This window comes from Sorex fumeus, unplaced genomic scaffold, assembly GCF_029834395.1.
Source record: "Sorex fumeus unplaced genomic scaffold, SorFum_2.1 ptg000032l, whole genome shotgun sequence".
Classification (NCBI taxonomy): Eukaryota; Metazoa; Chordata; class Mammalia; order Eulipotyphla; family Soricidae; genus Sorex; species Sorex fumeus.
Genome location: NW_026606089.1, coordinates 10,058,679 through 10,079,221, shown reverse-complemented (window position 1 = coordinate 10,079,221; position 20,543 = coordinate 10,058,679). Strand labels below are relative to the sequence as shown.

Below are 20,543 nucleotides of genomic sequence, written 5' to 3'. Positions count from 1 at the left end.
GGTAGTGCTTCAGGTACCATATGCAGTGTCAGGATTGAATCAGGCTTAGCTCAGTGCAAGGCAAATGCCTAATCCCCGTACTATGTCTCCAGTCCCAATTATAGCTTTTTTTTTTTTCTTTTTGGGTCACACCCGGCGATGCACAGGGGTTATTCCTGGCTCATGCACTCAGGAATTACTCCTGGTGGTGCTCGGGGGACCATATGGGATGCTGGGAATCGAACCCGGGTCGTCTGCGTGCAAGGCAAACACCCTACCCGCTGTGCTCTCTCTCCAGCCCCCAATTATAGCTGTTTTTACTCTCTCTCTCTCTCTCTCTCTGCATCAGTATTTACCAGCAAATGATGTTTTTATTTTTTTCCTCATCTAAAAAAAAAATCTCTTTGCTTTTACTCATGGTAGAATAGAGGGTCCCATATGCAGTTCTAGGTGTTGAAACTGGGTCAGCAGCCTGCAAAGCAAGCACCTTAACTCCTATACTATCTCTTCAGCACCTCTTTTTGGCCCTATGTTAATCTTGCATTTTTATTTGTATTGGTTTTTTGGCCGCATCCTGTTGGACTGGGGGGACCAGCGGGGGCGCCAGAATTGAACTGGGTCAGCTGCATGGAAGGCAGATACTATCTGCTGTCCTATCTCTCAAGCCCTTATGTTAGTGTCTTTAATTAGATCTGAAGTATAACTTTTATGGGGGCAGAGTCAGCTGTGCTGTAAGAGACAGGGCTGGGGTACTACCCATGGCTGTGCCCAGAAATAGGAATTATTCTATTTTGGTATTATCAAACATCAAGCCATTGTTTTGCTTGTGTTTGGGGGCCAGACCTGGCAGGACTCAGAGACTACTGGCTGTGTGCCCAGAGTTGTTCCTTGTGTTGCTCAGGGATGGTGAGGTGTCATAGACTGGGCCCAGGCTTCTTGTGAGCAGGGCATGCGCCTAGCTCTCTGAACGAACTCTCTGGCTCATAGTGAGACATACACTTCCATGAGAAAGCAAAAGTAAGAAGAAACTTTTGGGGCCTAGGGAGATAGTACACAGGTAGGACATTTGCCCTACATACAGCTTACCCGAGTTTAATCCCCAGAATCCCATATGGTCCCCCAAATACCGCAGGAGTACTAGTAATTCCTGAGTAAGCGCTTACCACCACTGAGTGTAACCCAAATACCAAAAAAAAAAAGAAAAGAAAAGAAAAGAAAAGAACGAAACTGGTTTGGGAAGGGACAGCAAGACAGCATCATCATGGCTCTCTGATTTCATTTTATTACCCCAGGTTTTACTACGAGCAGAAGGTGCTACGGAAGGTCTTTGCAGAGTGGAAAGAAGAGTGGTGGGTTTCCCATCGAGAATGGAAACTCTGTATTAGAGCCGACTGCCACTACAGGTGAGCTTTCATGCCCATTACTTTAATTTTACTGGTACACATTGTCAAATCATTCTTGTTGGCATGTTGCTGGTAAGAAAGAAAAAAGTTTGGACTCAGTTTTAGTTTTTCTTCAGATTCTTCATACAGTAGCAAGACCATAGCCAAACGTGTGTGTGTGTGTGTGTGTGTGTGTGTGCGCGCGCACATACACATACACACACACACACACACAGGAAACCCCTTTGCCTCACATCATTGTTAAGTGTTGACCATACATGATTTGAATATTGTTTTCTTACTATCAGTTCTGTGTCATTTCTTCGAGAGTATTCTATTTAAAAAAATAAGTTGTTCCGTTAATTTTTTGGGGGGTCACATGTGGCACATGTGGGGGGCAACTTCTAGCTCTGCACTCAGAAGTAGGTCTTGGTGGTGCTTGGAGGACAATGCAGTGAATGGGAAATAAACCCTGCCTTTGCATTGCAAAGCATGCATTCCAGTTTATTGAGCTATCTCTCCATCCCCGAAAAAAAAAAGTTTTATTTATTTACTATGGGGGTTAGTCTAAATTTTTCTTTTCTCCCCCTTCTCCTCCTTCTCCTCCTTCTCCTCCTTCTCCTCCTCCTCCTCCTCCTCCTCCTCCTCCTCCTCCTCCTCCTCTTCTTCCTCCTCCTCCTTCTCCTTCCTCCTTCCACTTTTTTTTATTAAGGTACCAGGATATACAGTGCTTTTAATATACTTTCCATACATACATCATTTCATTACCACACTCATCACCAGAGTGCCTCCTTCCCCCCACCAGTGTCCTCAGGGGCTAGATCTACTCTTTGTACAGCGGTCACCCCCACCAGTGCTCTGTGGACCATATGCAGTGCCAGACTGCCCTGCACCTGACCCTCCTGTACTCTCTGGTCGAAATTCTTGACATTTATATTTCTAGGGATAAGTAGAGGGAAAAAGCACAAATTAAGAATTATATCAGAGGCTGGAGCGGTAATAGAGCGGGGAGGTTGTTTGCCCTGACCCGGGTTTGATCCTCAAATCCCATGTGGTCCCCTGACTACCGCCAGGAGTAATCACCAAGTGCAGTGAGTGCATAAATAACCGCTGCTTATTGCCGGGTGTGACCCCAAAAAAGCCTCCCTTCCCCCATAAAAAAGAATTACATCAAATGTACAGTTTCGGACTCACAATATATTTCTTTTGGTGACCAGAGAGATAGAACAGTGGGTAAGGTGCTGGCCTTGCACATGGTGGACTCAGGTTCTATTCCTGGCAACCCATATGGTTCTCCACGCACTGCCAAGAGTGATCCTTGAGCACAGAGCCAGGTGTGAGCTCTGAGCACCAGCAGGTACGGCCCTCTGCTAGAGGCCACTCCTGGCACTGCTCAGGAGACCAGTGCAGTTCTGGGGATCAAACCAAGGTCAGTTGCCTGCAGAACAAGTACCTTAACCAAGTACTAGCTCTCTGGCCCTAGACCCCTTTAAAAATAACTTCACTAACGAGTACAAACCACTTGGGGCTGGAGCTGTAGTCCAGCAGATAGGGCTTGCCTTGCACACGACCAACACAGATTCAGTCCCCAGCACCCCATATGGCCCCTGGAGCTCTCCCAGGAGTGATCCCTGAATGCAGATGCAGTAGTGAGTCCTGAAGCCTCCATGTGCGGCCCCCAAGCAAATAAGCATACTAATACCTCCTCCTCCTCCCTCCTCCATTCTTAGTATGTAGCACTGTAGAACTGTCCTCCCGTTGTACATCGATTTGCTCGAGCGGGCCCAGTAACGTCTCCATTGTGAGACTTGTTACTGTGTTTGGCATATAGCATACGTCACAGGTAGCTTGCCAGGCTTTGCTTATTCTTAGTATATTTCTTTCTCTCTTCCTCCCTCTTTTGGTCAGGCTGGGAAGTGAAATATCTTTCTATGGAGCCTGAGAGGCTGGATGCTTGCCTTGCATGCAGCTGACCCAGGTTTAATCCTTGGCCTCTTATATGGTCCCCTGATCCCTGCCAGGAGTGACCCCTGAGTGGCGAGCCAGGAGTAAGCCCTGAGCATTGCCTGGTGTGGTCTCAGAATAAACAAGCCAAAAAAAAAATTGTGCCTCTAAAACACACTGGGCGATAGCACAGCGGTAGGGCGTTTGCCCTACAAGTGGCCAACATGGCCGACCCGAGTTCGATTCCTCCACCCCTCTCGGAGAGCCTGGCAAGCTACCGAGAGTATCTCGCCCGCACAGCAGAGCCTGGCAAGCTACCCGTGATGTATTCGATATGCCAAACACAGTAACACCAGGTCTCATGATGGAGATGTTACTGGGCCCGCTCGAGCAAATCGATGAACAACGGGAGGACCGTGACCGTGACCTTGTCTCTAAAATGATATTTATGGGGCCAGAAAGACAGCTCAAAGGGCTGAGCACATGCAAGAGGCCTAAGGTTAGTTTCCAGTACTACATGATTACCCGTGGATGCTGGGAGCAACCCCCTGAGCACTACCAGGTATGGCCCTAACTCTGCCCACCCCAAACTAATAGATTTTAAAAAGTGAATTTGTGGGGCCAGGGAGATAGCTCAAAGGACTGGAGCACGTACTATGCTTTCAAATACACCCGTGCTCCCGGAAGTCATTATAAAAATAAAAATATATTTACGGAGCCCAGGAGACAGTTTAAAGGTCAGAAGTGCATGCTCTTTTGGCATGTAGGAGCCCTGGATTTGGTCCCCAGCACTACTTTATCCCCTGAACACTCCTGGGAGCAACTCCCACTCATGACTGAGTATGACCTCCAAACAAATGAGCAAAGTTCTCTGAAGATAACAAATTGATTTGGATGAAGAGCTGTTTAAGTTTAAAGAAACGCCTTTGCTATTTTTGTTTTTTGCCTCTCAGATATTACTTGTACAACCTGATGTTCCAGGCTTGGAAGGCCTATGTGCTGCAGCAGCAGGAGACAAGAAACAAGTACATGAGAGCTGAGGACCATGGTGAGAAAAAGAAACACGTCTGGAGAAAATGCCCATATTATCTTTTTCCCCTTAAAAACAATTCTTTTAGGAGCCGGAGCGATAGTACAGCGGGTAGGGCATTTGCCTTGCACGTGGCTGACCTGGGTTTGATTCCTGGCATCCCATATGGTCCCCCAAGCACTGCCAGGAGTAATTCCTGAGTGCAGAACCAGGAGGAACCCCTGAGCATCGCTGAGTGTGACCCAAAAAGCAAAAAACAAACAAAAACTTCTTTTAGAGCATTTCATTTCTAAAATATATATATATATATTTTTTAACTGAGTTACCATGAGACACACAGTTCCAAAGTTGTTCACGATTGGGTTTCAGTCATACAGTGTTACCAGTATACATTTTCCCCCACCAATGTCCAAGTTTCCCTTCTGCTACCTCTCACCCAGCCTGCCTCTATAGCAGGTTCTTTTCTTCTCTGTCCCTCTCCCTCTCTCTCTCCCTCCCCTTCTTCCTCCCCGTCTCCCTCCTTAGTGGCTAGCTTCCAACCTTGGACCAGTCCCCTGGCCCTTGTTTTTTGTTTCTGCTGTCTTTGGGCATTAGTCTCACACTACATTTTTTTTTCTGTCCCACAGGTGAGTGAAATCATTCTATATCTGCTTTTCTCCTTGTGACTCATTTCACTCAGCACAAGCATTTTAGATCTATTGCAAAATCAAGAAAAGGAACAGTGGCTACCCCTATGTTTCCTGCCCTCACAAATACGTAACCTTCTACAACTAAGATGGGGGTCCATTGTTATCACTGACGTACTTACACTTGTACATGATGGCCAGCCAGAGCTTAGCATCAGGGTTTGCTCTTAGTGGTGTATGTCCTACGGGTTGCAATGAAGTGTATTCATCTGGGGCATGAGAGCACCGTGGTTTGGATGCTTGCCTTGCATGCAGCTGATGCAGGTTTAATCTGTGGCATCGCCAGGAATGATCACTGAGATAGAGCCGGGAGTAAATCCTGAACATCCCAGGTGTGGCTCCTCCCCCCCCAAAACCCCCCGCAAAAAACCAACAAAAAGATGGACCCATCATTACAGCTATCAGACAATATTTTCATGCCCTGTGCCCTGGACCAGAGAGATAGTACAGCAGGTAGGGTGCTTGCTTTGCACTTGGCTGACTCGGGTTTGAGCCACACAAGTTGTCATACATGGTCCCCTGCACCCTGCCAGAAGTGACCCCTGAGCCAGACCCAGGAGAATGTACTAAGCACTGCTGAGTATGGCCTAAAAACAATGAAACTTACAATCATTCATGCCCCACCATGGACCTCTGACTGCCACTGATCTCAGGGCCCAACCCTGGTATGATTCCTGGCTCCACATATCCCCTGAACTTCACTGGATGCAGCCCTGGAGGCCCCCAGCACTGCAGGGGCGGCCCCGGGTAATTCTCAGCCCCGCAAGGCCAGAGCATGCCTTTGCTCTTGTATCTTGGAATCAGCATATGATTGGCTGAGAATCACCAGCGGGGCCCATTGGGTCCTGAGAACTTGTTGGGAGCCTCCCAAAAGGAAAACTCAAAACCATAGTGTTGCCTTTTCCAGAAAGTCCTGTAACCAGAGTCACACCATGGCAGTTGTCACACCATGGGCAATCTCTTCAGGTTGACTTCTTTCACTCAGTAGCATTCACCTAATGTCACCCCATGACTTTGATGAATTGATGGCTCTTTACTTCGTGTTTTCTCTCTGTTTTGTTTTGTTCTTGTTTTTGGGCTGTGCACACAGGGGTCTCCCTCCCAGGAAGAACCGACATCTTAATACTATTACACATTCCTACCCGTGACCATGAAATAGCTCTGTTTTTACTTAGTTATTCCATTTGTTATCATTTTCGTTTGTTTAGTTTCTTCATTTTGTTTCTCCCTTTGTCATGCACTCCAGCCCAGTGAGCACTGCTGGGTGTGCCTCCTTCCCTCACCCACCGCCACAAAAAAAGTTTCAATGCTTATTTGATGATGCTCCTTAGTGATCTTGTGACCAGTTTCATTCTGGTCAGTGTCAGCTTCTCTGTAACTTGATCCCAGAAACCCTTCTGGAATCTAAGGGAGAAAGTACTGATTCAGGGGCTGAAGAGACAGTATAGTGGGTAGGATGCTTGCCCTGTATGAACCTGACTTAGATTTGATCCTCCAAGTTCCACAGGGTTTCCGTGGAGTGATCCCTAAGCACAGAGCCACAAGTAAGCCCTAAGCACAGCCAGGTGTGGCCCCCAAATAAAACAAACCAAAAACCTCTGCATATAAATAATAAGAAAATTATGAAGTTTGATTATTGATTGAATACATAGTTGCAGCACCTACAGACTTACCAGTATTTTTTTTGGGGGGGGAGGGGCACACCTGGTAATGGCCAAGAATTACTCCTAACTCTGCACATAGAATCACTCTTGGCAGCACTGTCACCTAATATCACCCCTTGGGACCATATGGGATGCTGGGGATTGAACCCGTGTCAGTCACATGCAAGGCAAGCATATGCCCTCTGTACTATCTCTCAGGCCCCTATAATTACTTTAGCGATTTTTAGAACATTTCTTCTTTCTTTTTTTTCCTTTCCTTTTTCTTTTTTTTTTCTTTTTTGATGGGGATCAGACTCAAGGCTTAACAACTTGTAAGACATGGGACCTACCACTGAGTCACATCTTTATGAATTTTTTTTGGAAAAAAAAATTTGGGGGGGTGGTGACACACTCAGCATGCTCAGGGGTTACTGCCATCTCTGTATTGGGGAGGTCACTCCTGGTCTCCATGTTCGGGGAGCCATGCAGTGCCAGGGACAGAACCCTCGTCCCCTTACACATACAGCTTGTATTTATCCTGTTGAGCTCTCTCTTAACTCTGGAAAACTATTTAATTTGAAAATATTTAAAGGCTGAATAATGAAAGGCCGAAAACATACTTCAGCAGGTAGGGTGCTTACACGCGACTGACCTGGGTTTGATCCCCAACACCCAAGATGGTCCTCTGAGCACTGCCAGGAGTAATTCTTGAGCACAGAACCAGGAGTAAGCAGCCAGAAGAATACAGCAAGTTATAACCCAAAAAACCAAGAAAAAATATTAGAATAATGAACCTTCATGCACTCTCACATGGTTTCAAGAATTATAAAGCCATGTTGATCTTGTTCTGTCTCTATTATTCTCCCTCACTTTTTGCTCTTATGTTCTTTTTTTAAAAAATTTAGTTATTTATTGCTTTTTGGGTCACATCTGGCAATGCACAGGGGTTACTTCTGGCTCTATACTCAGGACTTACTCCTGGCAGTGCTTAGGGCACCCTATGGGATGCTGGAAATCGAACCCGGGTTGGCCGTGAGCAAGGCGAACACCCTACCTACTGTGCTATCGCTCCAGCCCCTGCTCTTGTGTTCTTATCAGTAAATATTGTAAAATATAGCCCTGAAAAATAAGGGTTTTTGAATTCTGACCATGAAGTACATTGACTCTTTTTTTTTTTTTTTTTGGCTTTTTGGGTCATACCTGGCAATGCACAGGGGTTACTCCTGGCTCTGCACTCAGGAATTACCCCTGGCAGTGCTCAGACCATATGGGATGCTGGGAATTGAACCCAGACTGGCCGCGTGCAAGGCAAACGCCCTACCCGCTGTGCTATTGCTCCAGCCCCGAAGTACATTGACTCTTAAATGGTTTATAGATGTCTGCACCGCACTGTCCTTCCATTGTTCATCGATTTGCTCGAGCAGGCCCAGTAACGTCTCCATCATGAGACTTGTTTTTACTGTGTTTGGCATATTGAATACGTCACGGGTAGCTTGCCAGGCTTTGCCGTGCAGGTGAGATATTCTAGGTAGCTTGCCGGACTCTCCGAGAGGGGTGGAGGAATTGAACCCTGCTTGGCCAGGCTGCCTGCTCGCAAGGCAAATGCCCTACCGCTGTGCTGTCGCTCCAGCCCCTGCTCTTGTGTTCCTATCAGTAAATATTGTAAAATATAGCCCTAAAAAATAAGGGTTTTTGAGTTCTGACCATGAAGTACATTGACTCTTTTAAATGGTTGATAGATGTCATTTTTGTAAAAATGTTTCAAATGTACTTGCATCCTTAATAATTTTGTAGAGCTGCACAACTTTTCCAGAAGGGGGCACTTGAAGGCTAGAGGAATTTAGATGTTCGGAAGAGGAACGAGGAGAGAACCTTGAGCTTTTATCACAGCCTGGAATAATCAGTCTCTCCCAACACTGCCTTTTGAAACTCTCTTTGGTTCAAATAGATGCGAAACAGAAGATGCGACACGCCTGGAAATCCTGGTTGATCTACGTGGTTTTTCGTAGAACCAAACATGAGATGCAGAACACTGCCCTAGAGTTTAGGCAGCAGAATATTTTGTGGTGAGTATGTTCATTCGTCCTGTACATGATCAGTTTTACCTCACATTTGCTTTGTGCTGTGAAGATGCAGCATTAGGACCTATATGAAGGGGCTGGAGAGAGAGTATAGTGGACAGGCACTTGCCTTGTATGCGGCTGACCCTGGTTTAGTCCCTGGCATCCCGTATGAGCCCTGCCAGGAGTGACCCCAAGGCAGAGCCAGGAATAAGTCTTGAATACTTTGGGTGTGGCCAAAAAACAAAACCAAAAAATAAATAATTAAAAAATATATAATTGAGTTGTTACTGTGTCTGGCATATCGAATACTCTCGGTAGCTTGCCAGGCTCTCCCTGGAGCAATAGCACAGCGGGTAGGGCGTTTGCCTTGCACGCGGCCGACTGGGGTTCGATTCCCAGCATCCCATATGGTCCTCCAAGCACTGCCAGGAGTGATTTCTGAGTGCAGAGCCAGGAGTAACCCCTGAGCATCGGCTGGGTGTGACCCAAAAAGCAAAAAAAAATATATATATATATATATAATTGATATCTAATTAATAAATAGTGATCATTTGTTCAACTACAAGATTGGGTTTTGTAAACTTTCATTCTCACCATAAATTGTAAGATGATTACTATTACATGAATTAAGTTATATGGGAAGTCTTAGGAAGGTTGATCAGCTTGTTTTAGCTCATATAAATTGTAATTAGCAAAACCAAGGCTCACATATCTTTTTATTTATTTATTTGCCGTTGTTTTGGGGCCACACCTGGCAGTGCTCAGGACTTACTCCTGGTTCTGCACTCAGGAATCACTCCTAGTGGTGCTCAGGAATCGTATAGGGTGCTAGAGATTGAACTCAGATCTGTCACATACAAGGCAAGTGCTCTACCCTCTATATTATTGCACCAGCCGACATTTTTTTTTTCTTTTTGAGTCACACCGGGCACTTCACAGGGGCCACTCCTGGCTCTGCACTCAGGAGTTACTCCTGGTGGTGCTCATGGACCATATGGGATGCTGGGAATCGAACCCAGGTCAGCTGCGTGCAAGGCAAACGCCTACCTGCTGTGCTATCTCTCCAGCCCCACCAGCCAACATGTTTATCTTTCTAGTGCCAAAGCTCATACTCCAAACTGCTGCCTTGCTTCTCATCACTATTGTCCCCAAGTGGGAGATTTAATCCACCTTGAAAGCCAGAGCAGCTTCATAATGAAACTGTTTCCAGTGTACATTTTTTTGTTGTTGTTTTGTTGTTTTGTTTTGTTTTTTTGGGTGTCCTCTAGACTCCTGACTAGAACCATAGCACTGTAGCACTGTCCTCCCGTTGTTCATTGAGGTGTTCGTGCGGGCCCAGTAACGTCTCTTTTGTGAGACTTGTTACTGTGTTTGACATATTGAATACGTCACAGGTAGCTTGCCAGGCTTTGCTGTGCGGTCGAGATACTCTTGGTAGCTTGCCGGGCTCTCTGAGAGGAGTGGAGGAATCGAACCTGTCTAGGCCGGGCCAGCTGCGTGCAAGGCAAATGCCCTACCGCTGTGCTATCGCTCCAGCCAACTAGACTAGAACCATATTAAAAGAACAATTCTGGGGTTGGAGAGATAGTACAGCTGCCTTGCAAGCGGCTGATCTGGGTTTGATCCCTGATACTGTATATTGTCCCCGGGGCCCTCCGGGATGATCCATAAGTGCACAGTCAGGAATAAGTCTGAAACACAGGATGGTATGGCCCAATAGCTTAAAAAAAAATGCCCTGCATGAGTGATCCCTGAGTGCAAAGCCAGGAGTTAGCAGCCCTCAGCTCAGCTGGGTGTGGCCCCCAAATAAACAAACACACATGGGGTTGGAGTGATAGTCCAGCAGGTGTGATGCTTGCCTTGCACTCAGCCGACCCAGGTTCGATCCTCATTGTCCCCGATGGTCCCCCAAGCACTGCCAGAAGTGATCCCTGAGCACAGAGCCAGGTAACCCCTGAGCACTGCCAGATGTGGCCAAAAAGAAAACCAAAACACAAAACAAACAAACAAAACATCTTTATTTCAGGGCTGGAGACATAATAGAGAGGGTAGGAAGCATGTAGCCGACCTGGGTTCAATCTTTGGCACTGCACGGCCACCCCATAGCCCGGAGGCTTCCAAGCTCTGCCAGATGGCCCTTGGTGGTCCCCAGTACTGCACAGCCTGGGCAACTCTATATTCTTGAATCCTACCTAGCACTGAACCATCTGGCAGAGTTGGCTGAGTATCACTGGGAGAGTGCCCTGAGCTTCCTGAACACGGCTTGGGAAGTCCAAAAAAAAAAAAAAGTCATTTAAAAATAGAAGCATTTTTTGAGGTTTCTAAAATTTATTCTGCAAACATTTTAAATGCTTAGTCAGAATGCAGTTCTTTTAGAGTCTATGAGAATATTTTTACATAATTTTCTTTACACAGTGTTTTTATTAAGGGCTTAAAATGTTCCTGGTAGTACTGGAGAGATAAGGCGCTTGGTTTGTACCTGACCAAGCCTGATTCAATTCCTGCACCACATATGTTCCCCTGAGTGCTTCCAGGAAGATCCAGAATCATGAGCAACTCTGGTGTGACCCCAAAACAAGAATAAAATGTGCCTGTTACTGTTTTGGGTGCTGGAACTGTGTGCACGGAAACTAAAATTCCCTAAGTGCTTAAAAAAAGAAGTAATGTAGGAGATTTTGAAGTGAATGAAGCAGTTAGTATGGCGTAGGTTAGGAGGTCAGATTGTGGTTAGTGAAGACAATTTGACAGGTAACAGATTCCCATTTCCTCACATTGCTTTTCTATCCACACTGCAGAGCTTGGTAAGCTCCCCGTGACGTATTCGATATGCCAAACACAGTAACAACAAGTCTCACAGTGATGGAGACGTTACTGGGCCCGCTCGAGCAAAATCGATGAACAACAGGAGGACAGTGCTACAGTGCTTTTCTATAGCAAAGTAGAAAGTAAGCAGAAAAGAAACCAAGACTGGGAAGAAACCATGGTCAGAAAGTAGGAAGAGAAGGGAGCCTGCAAGACTGGAAATCTGGGGCTGGGGAGATGGTTCAGAGGGCTGTAGCATGTGCTTAGCCTGACATTCAATACCCAGCACATGTGGTCCCCAGGAACCAAGCGCCTGTGCCTAGAATCTATCCTCCTGGGCAGTGTTAGATGTGGACCCCTAAACAAACAAGAGACCAGAAACCTAAAATCTCCTTTTTGGGGTAGATTTTTCTATTAACTCTGATTTTTAAGTGTCAGCAATAATATGTGTGTGGGGGCAGTGGAGGCTTGTAGGATCACATATGCCTGCAAACCCAGTTCAGCCTCATGAAAAGCGAGCACACAACCTGCTGTATAGACATAATATCTATAAAATATATATATTTAAAGTGGTGTAGCTTTTCAAGATAGAAATCCAGAACAAATGACTGAAGTGCACATAGACATTAAGAAGCTCCTACAACTTCTTGCTGGAAACAAGTAAATCCTGCAAAGGCTCTACACAATCCTGTGAATAATGAGATTGTTCATTTTGACTTGCTCTGTGAAGATGTGTCCCTGCAGTACTTCATCCCTGATTTGTCATAGAAACAATTTATATATGTGGAAACTCAGTCGTATACTTGTCATACAACTTGTCATATACTGGAGAAGCAGCAGTGTTCTAATTATTTGCATTTTTATGACAGCATAAATCCTGTACATTTCGCTTATCTTACCCTTATAATACAATTTTTCGGTTTTGTTTTTGTTTTGGGGTCACATCCAGTGCTGCTCAGGGTTTACTCTAGGCTCTGGTCTCAAGGATCCTGGCAGTGCTCAGGATACCATATGCAGTGCCAGAGACTGAACAGGGGATTGACCATTTGCAAGATAAGAGCCTTACTCACTATACTATCTTTCTGGCCCACTGTTAAAATATTTTAAATGAAAATAGAACTAATGAAGCACAGTTGGATAAACATATTACTTCATTTATCTTGCATACTTCATATACCTTGTATTTCTCATGTGTTTCATTTTTAAAGTATTGAAAGAAAAGGTAGAATCTTGTGTAAACACACAAAAAATAAAAAGGCCGGCGGTCAGGCCGCTTCCCCACTCCAGGGAGGTCGATGGCGATGGTCAGGCGAAGGAAGGAAACGAGGCCAAGCTGGTTGGTCTTAGTAGCCGTTTATTATATGGAAGAGATGTATGTCATGGAGGCCTCAGGAATCCTCGAGCATGTGCGCCTTTGTTCTCTCCGCTTCTGTCCTCAGACCCATCTTCCCAGGTTCTCTGATGCACGTGCTCTGATGCACGTGTCCCCCCAGAGAGCCCTGAAATCTCCCTTATATAGATCATAGTACCTCTAAAGGGCGCAATATAATGATGTCATCAAAAGGAGTTACAGAAAGAACACTGAGGCGGCAAACATACATTATTTCCTTACATCCCCAGGCCAGTAATCCTGGCCTCACCTTTTCACAAACTACAAGCACTTAGATTAGCACAACAAAGACCAGTCTGCTAGAGCTTGGAATCTACATCTCCAAAAAAGCAGTCTCATCCAAGCTAGTCAGGACACACAGAAAACTGCTTCTAGGACGTGTTTCTCCTCTCCTTGTCCAAACAACATATAAGCATACATAATATTAATCATTTCGTATGGACACAGTAAGAAATACTTTGAGCTTATAGAATTGCTCTCCTAGGGCCATCTCGATCTCAGACTGCAGTGCTCAGGCCAGATATCTTTCCTATTCCTAGCAGCAGGGCCCTAGTCTCGTCGTTACTTTTGGATCATGACATCATTTGCCTATGATCAAACTCTTAACTTATAGTTAAGAATCGTGGCACCTTGGCCTGGCCCATCGCGATGCCAGGGTAGCACATAACTTACCGGCTTGCCCTGGTTCCATCCAGTCCCACGTCGGGACCCTGCCCTTGGGGTACTAGGAAGTGAGGGCAGCTGAGGCTTAAGTTGAGAAGGCAGATGCCCAGGAGTGAATAATATTCAAAGCCAATCAATTCCTAAGTTATAAAGCATAATATTAATTAATTGTCTTCCTGTATCTATACAAAAGGACATTGCATTAAAGTAAACTGCTCAAAGACATAAGGAGAGGAGGAAGGCAATATTGACTTACAGTACAGCTTCAGTGTCTAAGAAGGATGAGACCTTACAAATTGGTTGGGGAAGAGAGCATAGAAGTGGTTACAGACAGACAAAGTAATGGGAGTGACTCGGGAGCACTGTGATGGGTACAATCTGATAAACTTAAGCTCCGTGTACTCCAACAGAATCTAGTTTTTTTTTTTTCCTTTTTGGGTCACACCCAACAATGCTCAGGGGTTACTCCTGGCTCTGCACTCAGGAATTATTCCTGGCGGTGTTGGGGAGACTATATGGGATGCCGGGGATCGCACTCGGGTCGGCCGCGTGCAAGGCAAATGCCCTACCCGCTGTGCTATCTCTTCAGCCCCTTCAATAGCATTTTTTAAAATGAATCACTGTGAGATACAGTTACAGACTTACAAACCTTCATGATTACGTTTTAGTCATACAATGATCGAGTACCCATCCCTTTACCACCAGTGTTCCCAGTATCCCTCCTGCCACTCCCCCATTCCCCTCCAAATAGCACTTTTTAATTGAACTTATAAAAATCCTGTATTTAGAATTAGTGGGGTAATAAAAATTTGCAAAAGTATTGTATGCTGAGTATGACATTTTCTTGCCCCATGATGCTTTTGCTTTGTTTTCTCCAACTCATCACGTTGTAGCATTCAGTTTTGGGAGTGGACGCTCATTTCCCTGAGCTTATCACTCACTCTTCTGGCTGCTTTGGTTGCTCAAGGGAATGTCTCCTCAGAGTGTGGCTGGAGTTTTGTTGTGAGATAGAGTCTAGAGTTGACTCCTGGCCCTGGCTCCCAATCTTTGTTCCTTCCAAGTGTTTCTGTAATTTGGAAATAACACTGAGGTGTTTGGAACAGGGAAAAACGAGACCTCTGGAGTGTTTCTCATTAAGCGCCGATAACTTACTTAGTGTCCATGTACCCTACAGGCCCAAATTCCTCTTGAGTCTTGCTCCTTTTCCCAAGGCACATCCGTCACATTTCCTAGTATGAATAAATCTTCCTTTCCTTGGGAAGCAGCACATCATCAATGCCATTTTCATGTCACAAGAAAAAATTGAGGATAAAAGGGAATCACTTAGGATAAACGGAAGAAAAAATAAATCAAAAAGGTTTTTATTTTTTCTGACTTGTTCCTGTTGCCAGAAGCAATAGCACAGCGGTAGGGTGTTCGCCTTGTGTGCAGCCTGCCCGGCCGAGCTGGGTTCGATTCCTCCGCCCCTCTCGGAGAGCCCAGCAAGCTACGAGAATATCTCGCCCACACAGCAAAGCCTGCCAAGCTACCCGTGACATATTAAAAAAATATATATATATACATATATAGATATATATTCAGTATGCCAAACATAGGGCTGGAGCAATAGCACAGCGGTAGGGCGTTTGCCTTGCACGCAGCCAACATGGCCGACCCGAGTTCGATTCCTCCACCCCTCTCGCAGAGCCCGGCAAGCTACCGAGAGTATCTCACCCGCACGGCAGAGCCTGGCAAGCTCCCTGTGACATATTCAATATGCCAAACACAGTAACAACAAAGTCTCCAATGGAGACGTTACTGGGCCTGCTGGAGCAAATCGATGAACAACGGGAGGACAGTGATACAGTGATATATGCCAAACATAGTAACAACAAGTCTCAAAATGGAGATATTACTGGGCCTGCTCAAGCTAATTGATGAATAACGGGAGGACAGTGTTTTTGTTTTGTTTTGGTCCTGTTATTTTGGAAAATCAGTGTATTTGAATGAGTTTTCAAATACTGGTATAGACCTGGGGCTGGAGCTCTAGTACAGCAAGTAGGGCACATTCCTTGGTTCGACCCAGGTTCGATCCCTGGTACCCCATAGGGTCCCCTGAGCCTGCCAGGAGTGGTTCCTGAGCACAAAGCCAGGAATAAATGCCAAGCACTTCTAGGTGTGGCCCTCAGACAAAAATCAAACAATTAAAGTGGTGTAGGCCAGAAGAGCATGTCTAGTATTTAGGTTAGATCTGAAAACCAAAACCATCAGTTTGCAACCCGTAGTTGTCGGCTTACAGACTATCTGTAGATATTTTTTTTCAGCAGTTACTTTAAGAAGAGCTTATTGGGGGAAAAAATTTGCTCAAGGAGAGATGCCCACATGGGAGGGAGGAATTGGGGCTGGCGGGAGCTCTGAGGTCCTGCCCCCACAGCCCTTCTGTTTTCTGGGTGACCTTCTCTTACCAGTTCCTCCGTGGATTTGTTCTTTGACAGGGTCTGGTGGAAGGAGTGGAGGCAGCAGCTGGGGCGGGTCCGCGTGGACCAGGCCCTTCAGGCGTCAGCAGTGAAGCACAGAGCCCTGTGTGTCCAGCTGCAGGTGAGTCCCACAGACTTGGGGTCAGCTGTTCTCTGTCCATATTGTCAAGCTTCACTCATACATGCGGAGGGAAGAGCCAAATTCGCAAGCAGAAGACTGGCCGTCAGGATGATGGACCTTCCCTGTAGCACAGGGAGTGGAGGAAGGGGCCGGGAGCAGAAGTTCTTCAGTAGACAGAGGCCGCTGCTCAGAGCATACAGGGGGTGCTCCCTAGTAGTTTTTAGAGTGCTTCTGCTACTGGTGGACCTTGAAGGGGTTTAGGAATTAGTGACAGACTCTATTTACAGAAATAGGTTGGGGATGGAACTCAGTGGTAGAGTGCTCAATTTACATGTTCGAAGTCCTTGGTTTGCTCATCGCAGACACATACATACAAGTACTATATTCTTCGGGTCTCGTTATTGTTTTCCGTTAATAGGTTAGGGGGAAGGTTAAAAAAGAAAACCTTATTTTTTTTTTTTTGCATTTTTTTCCCCTTTATTTTATTTTATTTTTTTTAAAGTTGTAGATTTACAATTTTTTGTGCTTTGGTTTCAATCATACAATGATCAGATACCCATCCCTCCACCAGTGCCCATCTTCCACCACCATGGATAATATCCCTCCCACCCCCATCCCCCCATCCCCCCTGTCTCTGTGGCAGGGCAATCCCCTGTGTTCTCTCTCTCCGTTTGGGTGTTGTGGTCTGCAAAAGAGGCATTGAGTGGCAAACATGTTCAGTCCATAGTCTACTTTCGACATGCATCTCCCCTCCTGGGAGGATCCTCCAAACATCCTTTATTTGGTGCTCCCTTCTCTATCTGAACTGCCCTTTCCTCTAGGATACCCGGCTGGCCTCTAAGTTATGGAGTAATCCTCCTGGTGCTGATCTCAGCTATTCTTGGGTATTAATCTCATACTTTGTTACTTTATATCCCCCAGATGAATGCAATCTTTCTATGTCTATCCCTCTCTTTCTGACTCATTTCGCTTAGCATGATACTTTCCATATTGTACCACTTGTATGTAAATTTCATGACTTCATCTTTTCTAAGAGCTACATAGTACTCCATTGTGTAGATGTACCAAAGAGAAAACCTTATTTTTATCGTAGAGAATTTTGTTTTGTTTGTGTTATTTGGACTGTCTCTGGCTACATTAATGTACTTCGGTATCTGTACCCGGGCTGTGCTTGGGATTGACTCTGGGTTGGCCACATGTAAAGCATTTTCCCTACTTACTGTACTGTCTCTCCAGTCCTAACACAGAAGATTTGTTAAGGGGCCAGAACATTTGATTCTCGGCATCCCATATGGAGCACCGCCAGGAGTAATTCCTGAGTCAGAGTCAGAAATAACCCCTGAGCATCACTGGGTGTGACCCAAAAAGACAAAAAGAAAAAAAAAAAGAAGAAGAAGAAGAAGAAGGTGCTTTTTTAAGGTAGACACTAGCTTTTGGTTAGTTATAAAGGCCTAAGTTTTGTTCCAAAACTGAGCTGTAGTACAGCTTTCTTTGTGACCTTTGACAGACTAAGTTTCTATCATTCTTTCTTATGTGTTGGCGACTCAGAGGACTGATAAGTTCGTTCTAGACAACAGAACAGGGAAGAGGCAAAGGGAAGAGGCAAAAAAAAAAATGTAGTTAGTATGGAAATAATATCTTTTTATCTGGGTGGCATTTTGCATCAATCTTGCAAGTAAAAACTGTGTATTCAGATTGCATGCAAATACATTTGTAGATCAGAGATCAAAAACACACAGACCTTGCAAATAAAGATTTTTTTGGGGGGGGGCATTTTGTTTTTGGGCTCCAGTTACCCTTATTATATATTTTCTAAGGCTGCTTTCAGATTACAATGGCATAAAGATGTATGTAGCTCAGGGCTAAAGCATTTGACTGCGGTCTAGAAGGGCCCAGTTGAATAGTTTCAACAGAAAATTGGTTTACAAGGCCTAAAATATTAATGGGGGAATGGAGCAATATCACAGCGGGTAGGGTGTTTGCCTTGCATGCAACTGACCCGGGCTCAATTCCAGCATCCCATATGGTCCCCTGAGCGCTGCCAGGGGTAATTCCTGAGTGCAGAGCCAGGAGAAACCCCTGTGCATCTCCGGGTGTGACCCAAATAGAAAAAAAATAAAATAAATGGAGGGCCTGAGAGCCTGGGGCTGACCTGGGTTCAGTCCCCAGCATCTCATATGGTTCCCAGGGCCCTGCTGGGAGTAATCCCTGAGTGCTGCCAAGTATGGCCCCAAACCTAAAAATAAATATTGCTGGAGTGATTGACTATGGTATATCTGTGACCCTAAAATATTTATTATCAGGGTGTGGAGGGAAGGATGGTGGGGTGGGGGGAAGAAAAAGAAAAATATATTATCTGGCCCTTTAATTAAAAAAAAATAGGTAGGCCAGGGATTATAGGTCTGAGAGTTGCCATATGCTTTGCATATATGAAGCCCTGAGTTGAAGCTTTGGTGCCAAAATAAAATTTGCTGGCATCTGAACTCATAAGGTCTCAGAATCAATAGCCAAAAAAGGAGCTTTTTTGTTTGTTAAAATTTGATTTTGTGGGGCTGGAGCAATAGCACAGCTGGTAGTGCATTTGCCTCGCACGCGGCCAACCCGGGTTCGATTCCCAGCATCCCATATGGTCTCCTGAGCACTGCCAGGGGTTATTCCTGAGTGCAGAGCCAGGAGTAACCTCTGTGCATCGCTGGGTGTGACCCAAAAAGCAAAAAAAAAAAAAAAAAAATTGGGTTTTTTTTTTTTTATTTGTTTTTGGTTTGAGGATATTCCTTAAACTCAGGGGCTACTCCTAGCTCAGAGGCTCTTTGTGGCACTCAAGGATCAGGCAGTGTCAGGGACTGAACCCAAGCTTCCTGCATGCAAGCCATGCACTTCAGCTCACTGAACTGTGTCTCCAGCCCCTTGGTTTGGTTTTGAGGCCACATCTGGCTATGTTGTACACTACTCCTAGAAAAGTGCTAAGAGGTTGCTCCTGACAGTCCCCTGGGGACCATATAGTACCAGAGATTGACCCAGGGTTTCACTTGCAAAGTGTGCACTTCAGCCCTCTAAATCATCTCCCTGACCCAAGACATAGTATTTTTTGCCAGTGATAATAATAGTAATAAGGAACCGACGAGATAGTATGGAGGGTTCAGGTGCTTGCTTTGCATGCAGCTGACCTGGGTTTGATCCTTGGCACTCATGTAATCCCCCTGAACACTGCCAAGAATAATCCCTGAGCACAGAGCCAGGAGTAAGCCCTGAGCACTGCTGGGCATGACCGCCTAAACAAAATACTAATAGTATTAAGAACAGCAGAAGCATTGTTGTAGTCTTGTATGTAGCATTGAACTAAGTGCATTAAATACATTATCTCAATTTTCTTTCCTTCTCAATTTTCTTTTCAGTGTGCCTTTTGGGTCATACCCGGAGGTGCATAGGGGTTACTCCTGGCTCTGCACTCAGGAATCACTCCTGGCGGTGCTCCGGGGACCATATGATATCGAACCCAGGTTGGCTGCGTGCCAGGCAAATGCCCTACCCGATGTGCTATTTCTCCAAGCCCCTAATATTTTTTAAAATTTGGCAAGTTTTGTGCTGCACCCAGTGTTGCTTTGAGGCTACTCCTGGCAAATTGCTGGGACTTTGCTCTTGGCAGTGTTTGGGGACCATGCAGTGCCAGGAAATGAACTGGGTCTTCTGTACGCCAAGTATGCACCCTGGCCATTTGAACTAGCTTCAGTTCATGTCATTATTACCAAAAGGTGGGAGATTCAGGATCTGGAGAGATAGCGCAGTGGGTAGGGCACTTGCCCTGCATCCAGCTGACCTGGGCGTGATTCGTAGCACCCCACATGGTCTTCTGAGCATCACCAGGAGTAATGCCTGAGCATCGCCACATGTGTCCTAACCCCCCCTCAAAAAAAAGGAGCCTGTATCCAGACTGGACTGGGAAACTGGTTCAGGCTTTATTTTTTAAATAATCTCTGTTCCTCTCCTCTTGTTGTGTTGACCAGAGGTTGCAGCACACGGGCTCATCAAAAGCCTCACTTCTGTGATGCTCACACATATTTTGGATGTAGTGCTCTGAGGGGTTTCACATTTGAGTTATGCTCACACCACTGATTATTGGTGGTGGTGGTGGTGTGTGTGTGTGTGTGTGTGTGTGTGTGTGTGTGTGTGTCAGGGTGGGGGGAGTATGCCCAGTGGTGCACAGGGCTTACTCCTACCTCAGAGCTCAGGGATCACCACTCCAGCCCTCCCCCACTTTTTAGTTAGAAGTATTACTGCAATGTTCTTTTTTTTTTCTTTTTGGGTCACACCTGGCGATACTCAGGGGTTACTCCTGGCTCTGCAGTCAGGAATTACTCCTGGCGGTGTCTGGGGACCACATGTG

At 45.6% G+C, this 20,543-nt stretch overlaps 1 protein-coding gene across 2 annotated transcripts in view; it reads left to right on the top strand.

The window, feature by feature from the left end:
* The window catches only part of SFI1 (SFI1 centrin binding protein), a 98,620-nt gene that overhangs the window by 20,930 nt on the left and 57,147 nt on the right, over window positions 1–20,543 (top strand). For both annotated transcript variants that reach the window (XM_056116477.1, XM_056116476.1), the window contains exons 5-8: window positions 1,272–1,382; window positions 4,259–4,353; window positions 8,613–8,730; window positions 16,057–16,159. In XM_056116477.1, the coding sequence (XP_055972452.1) occupies window positions 1,272–1,382; window positions 4,259–4,353; window positions 8,613–8,730; window positions 16,057–16,159 (427 nt within the window). The remainder of the gene's footprint in view (window positions 1–1,271; window positions 1,383–4,258; window positions 4,354–8,612; window positions 8,731–16,056; window positions 16,160–20,543) is intronic.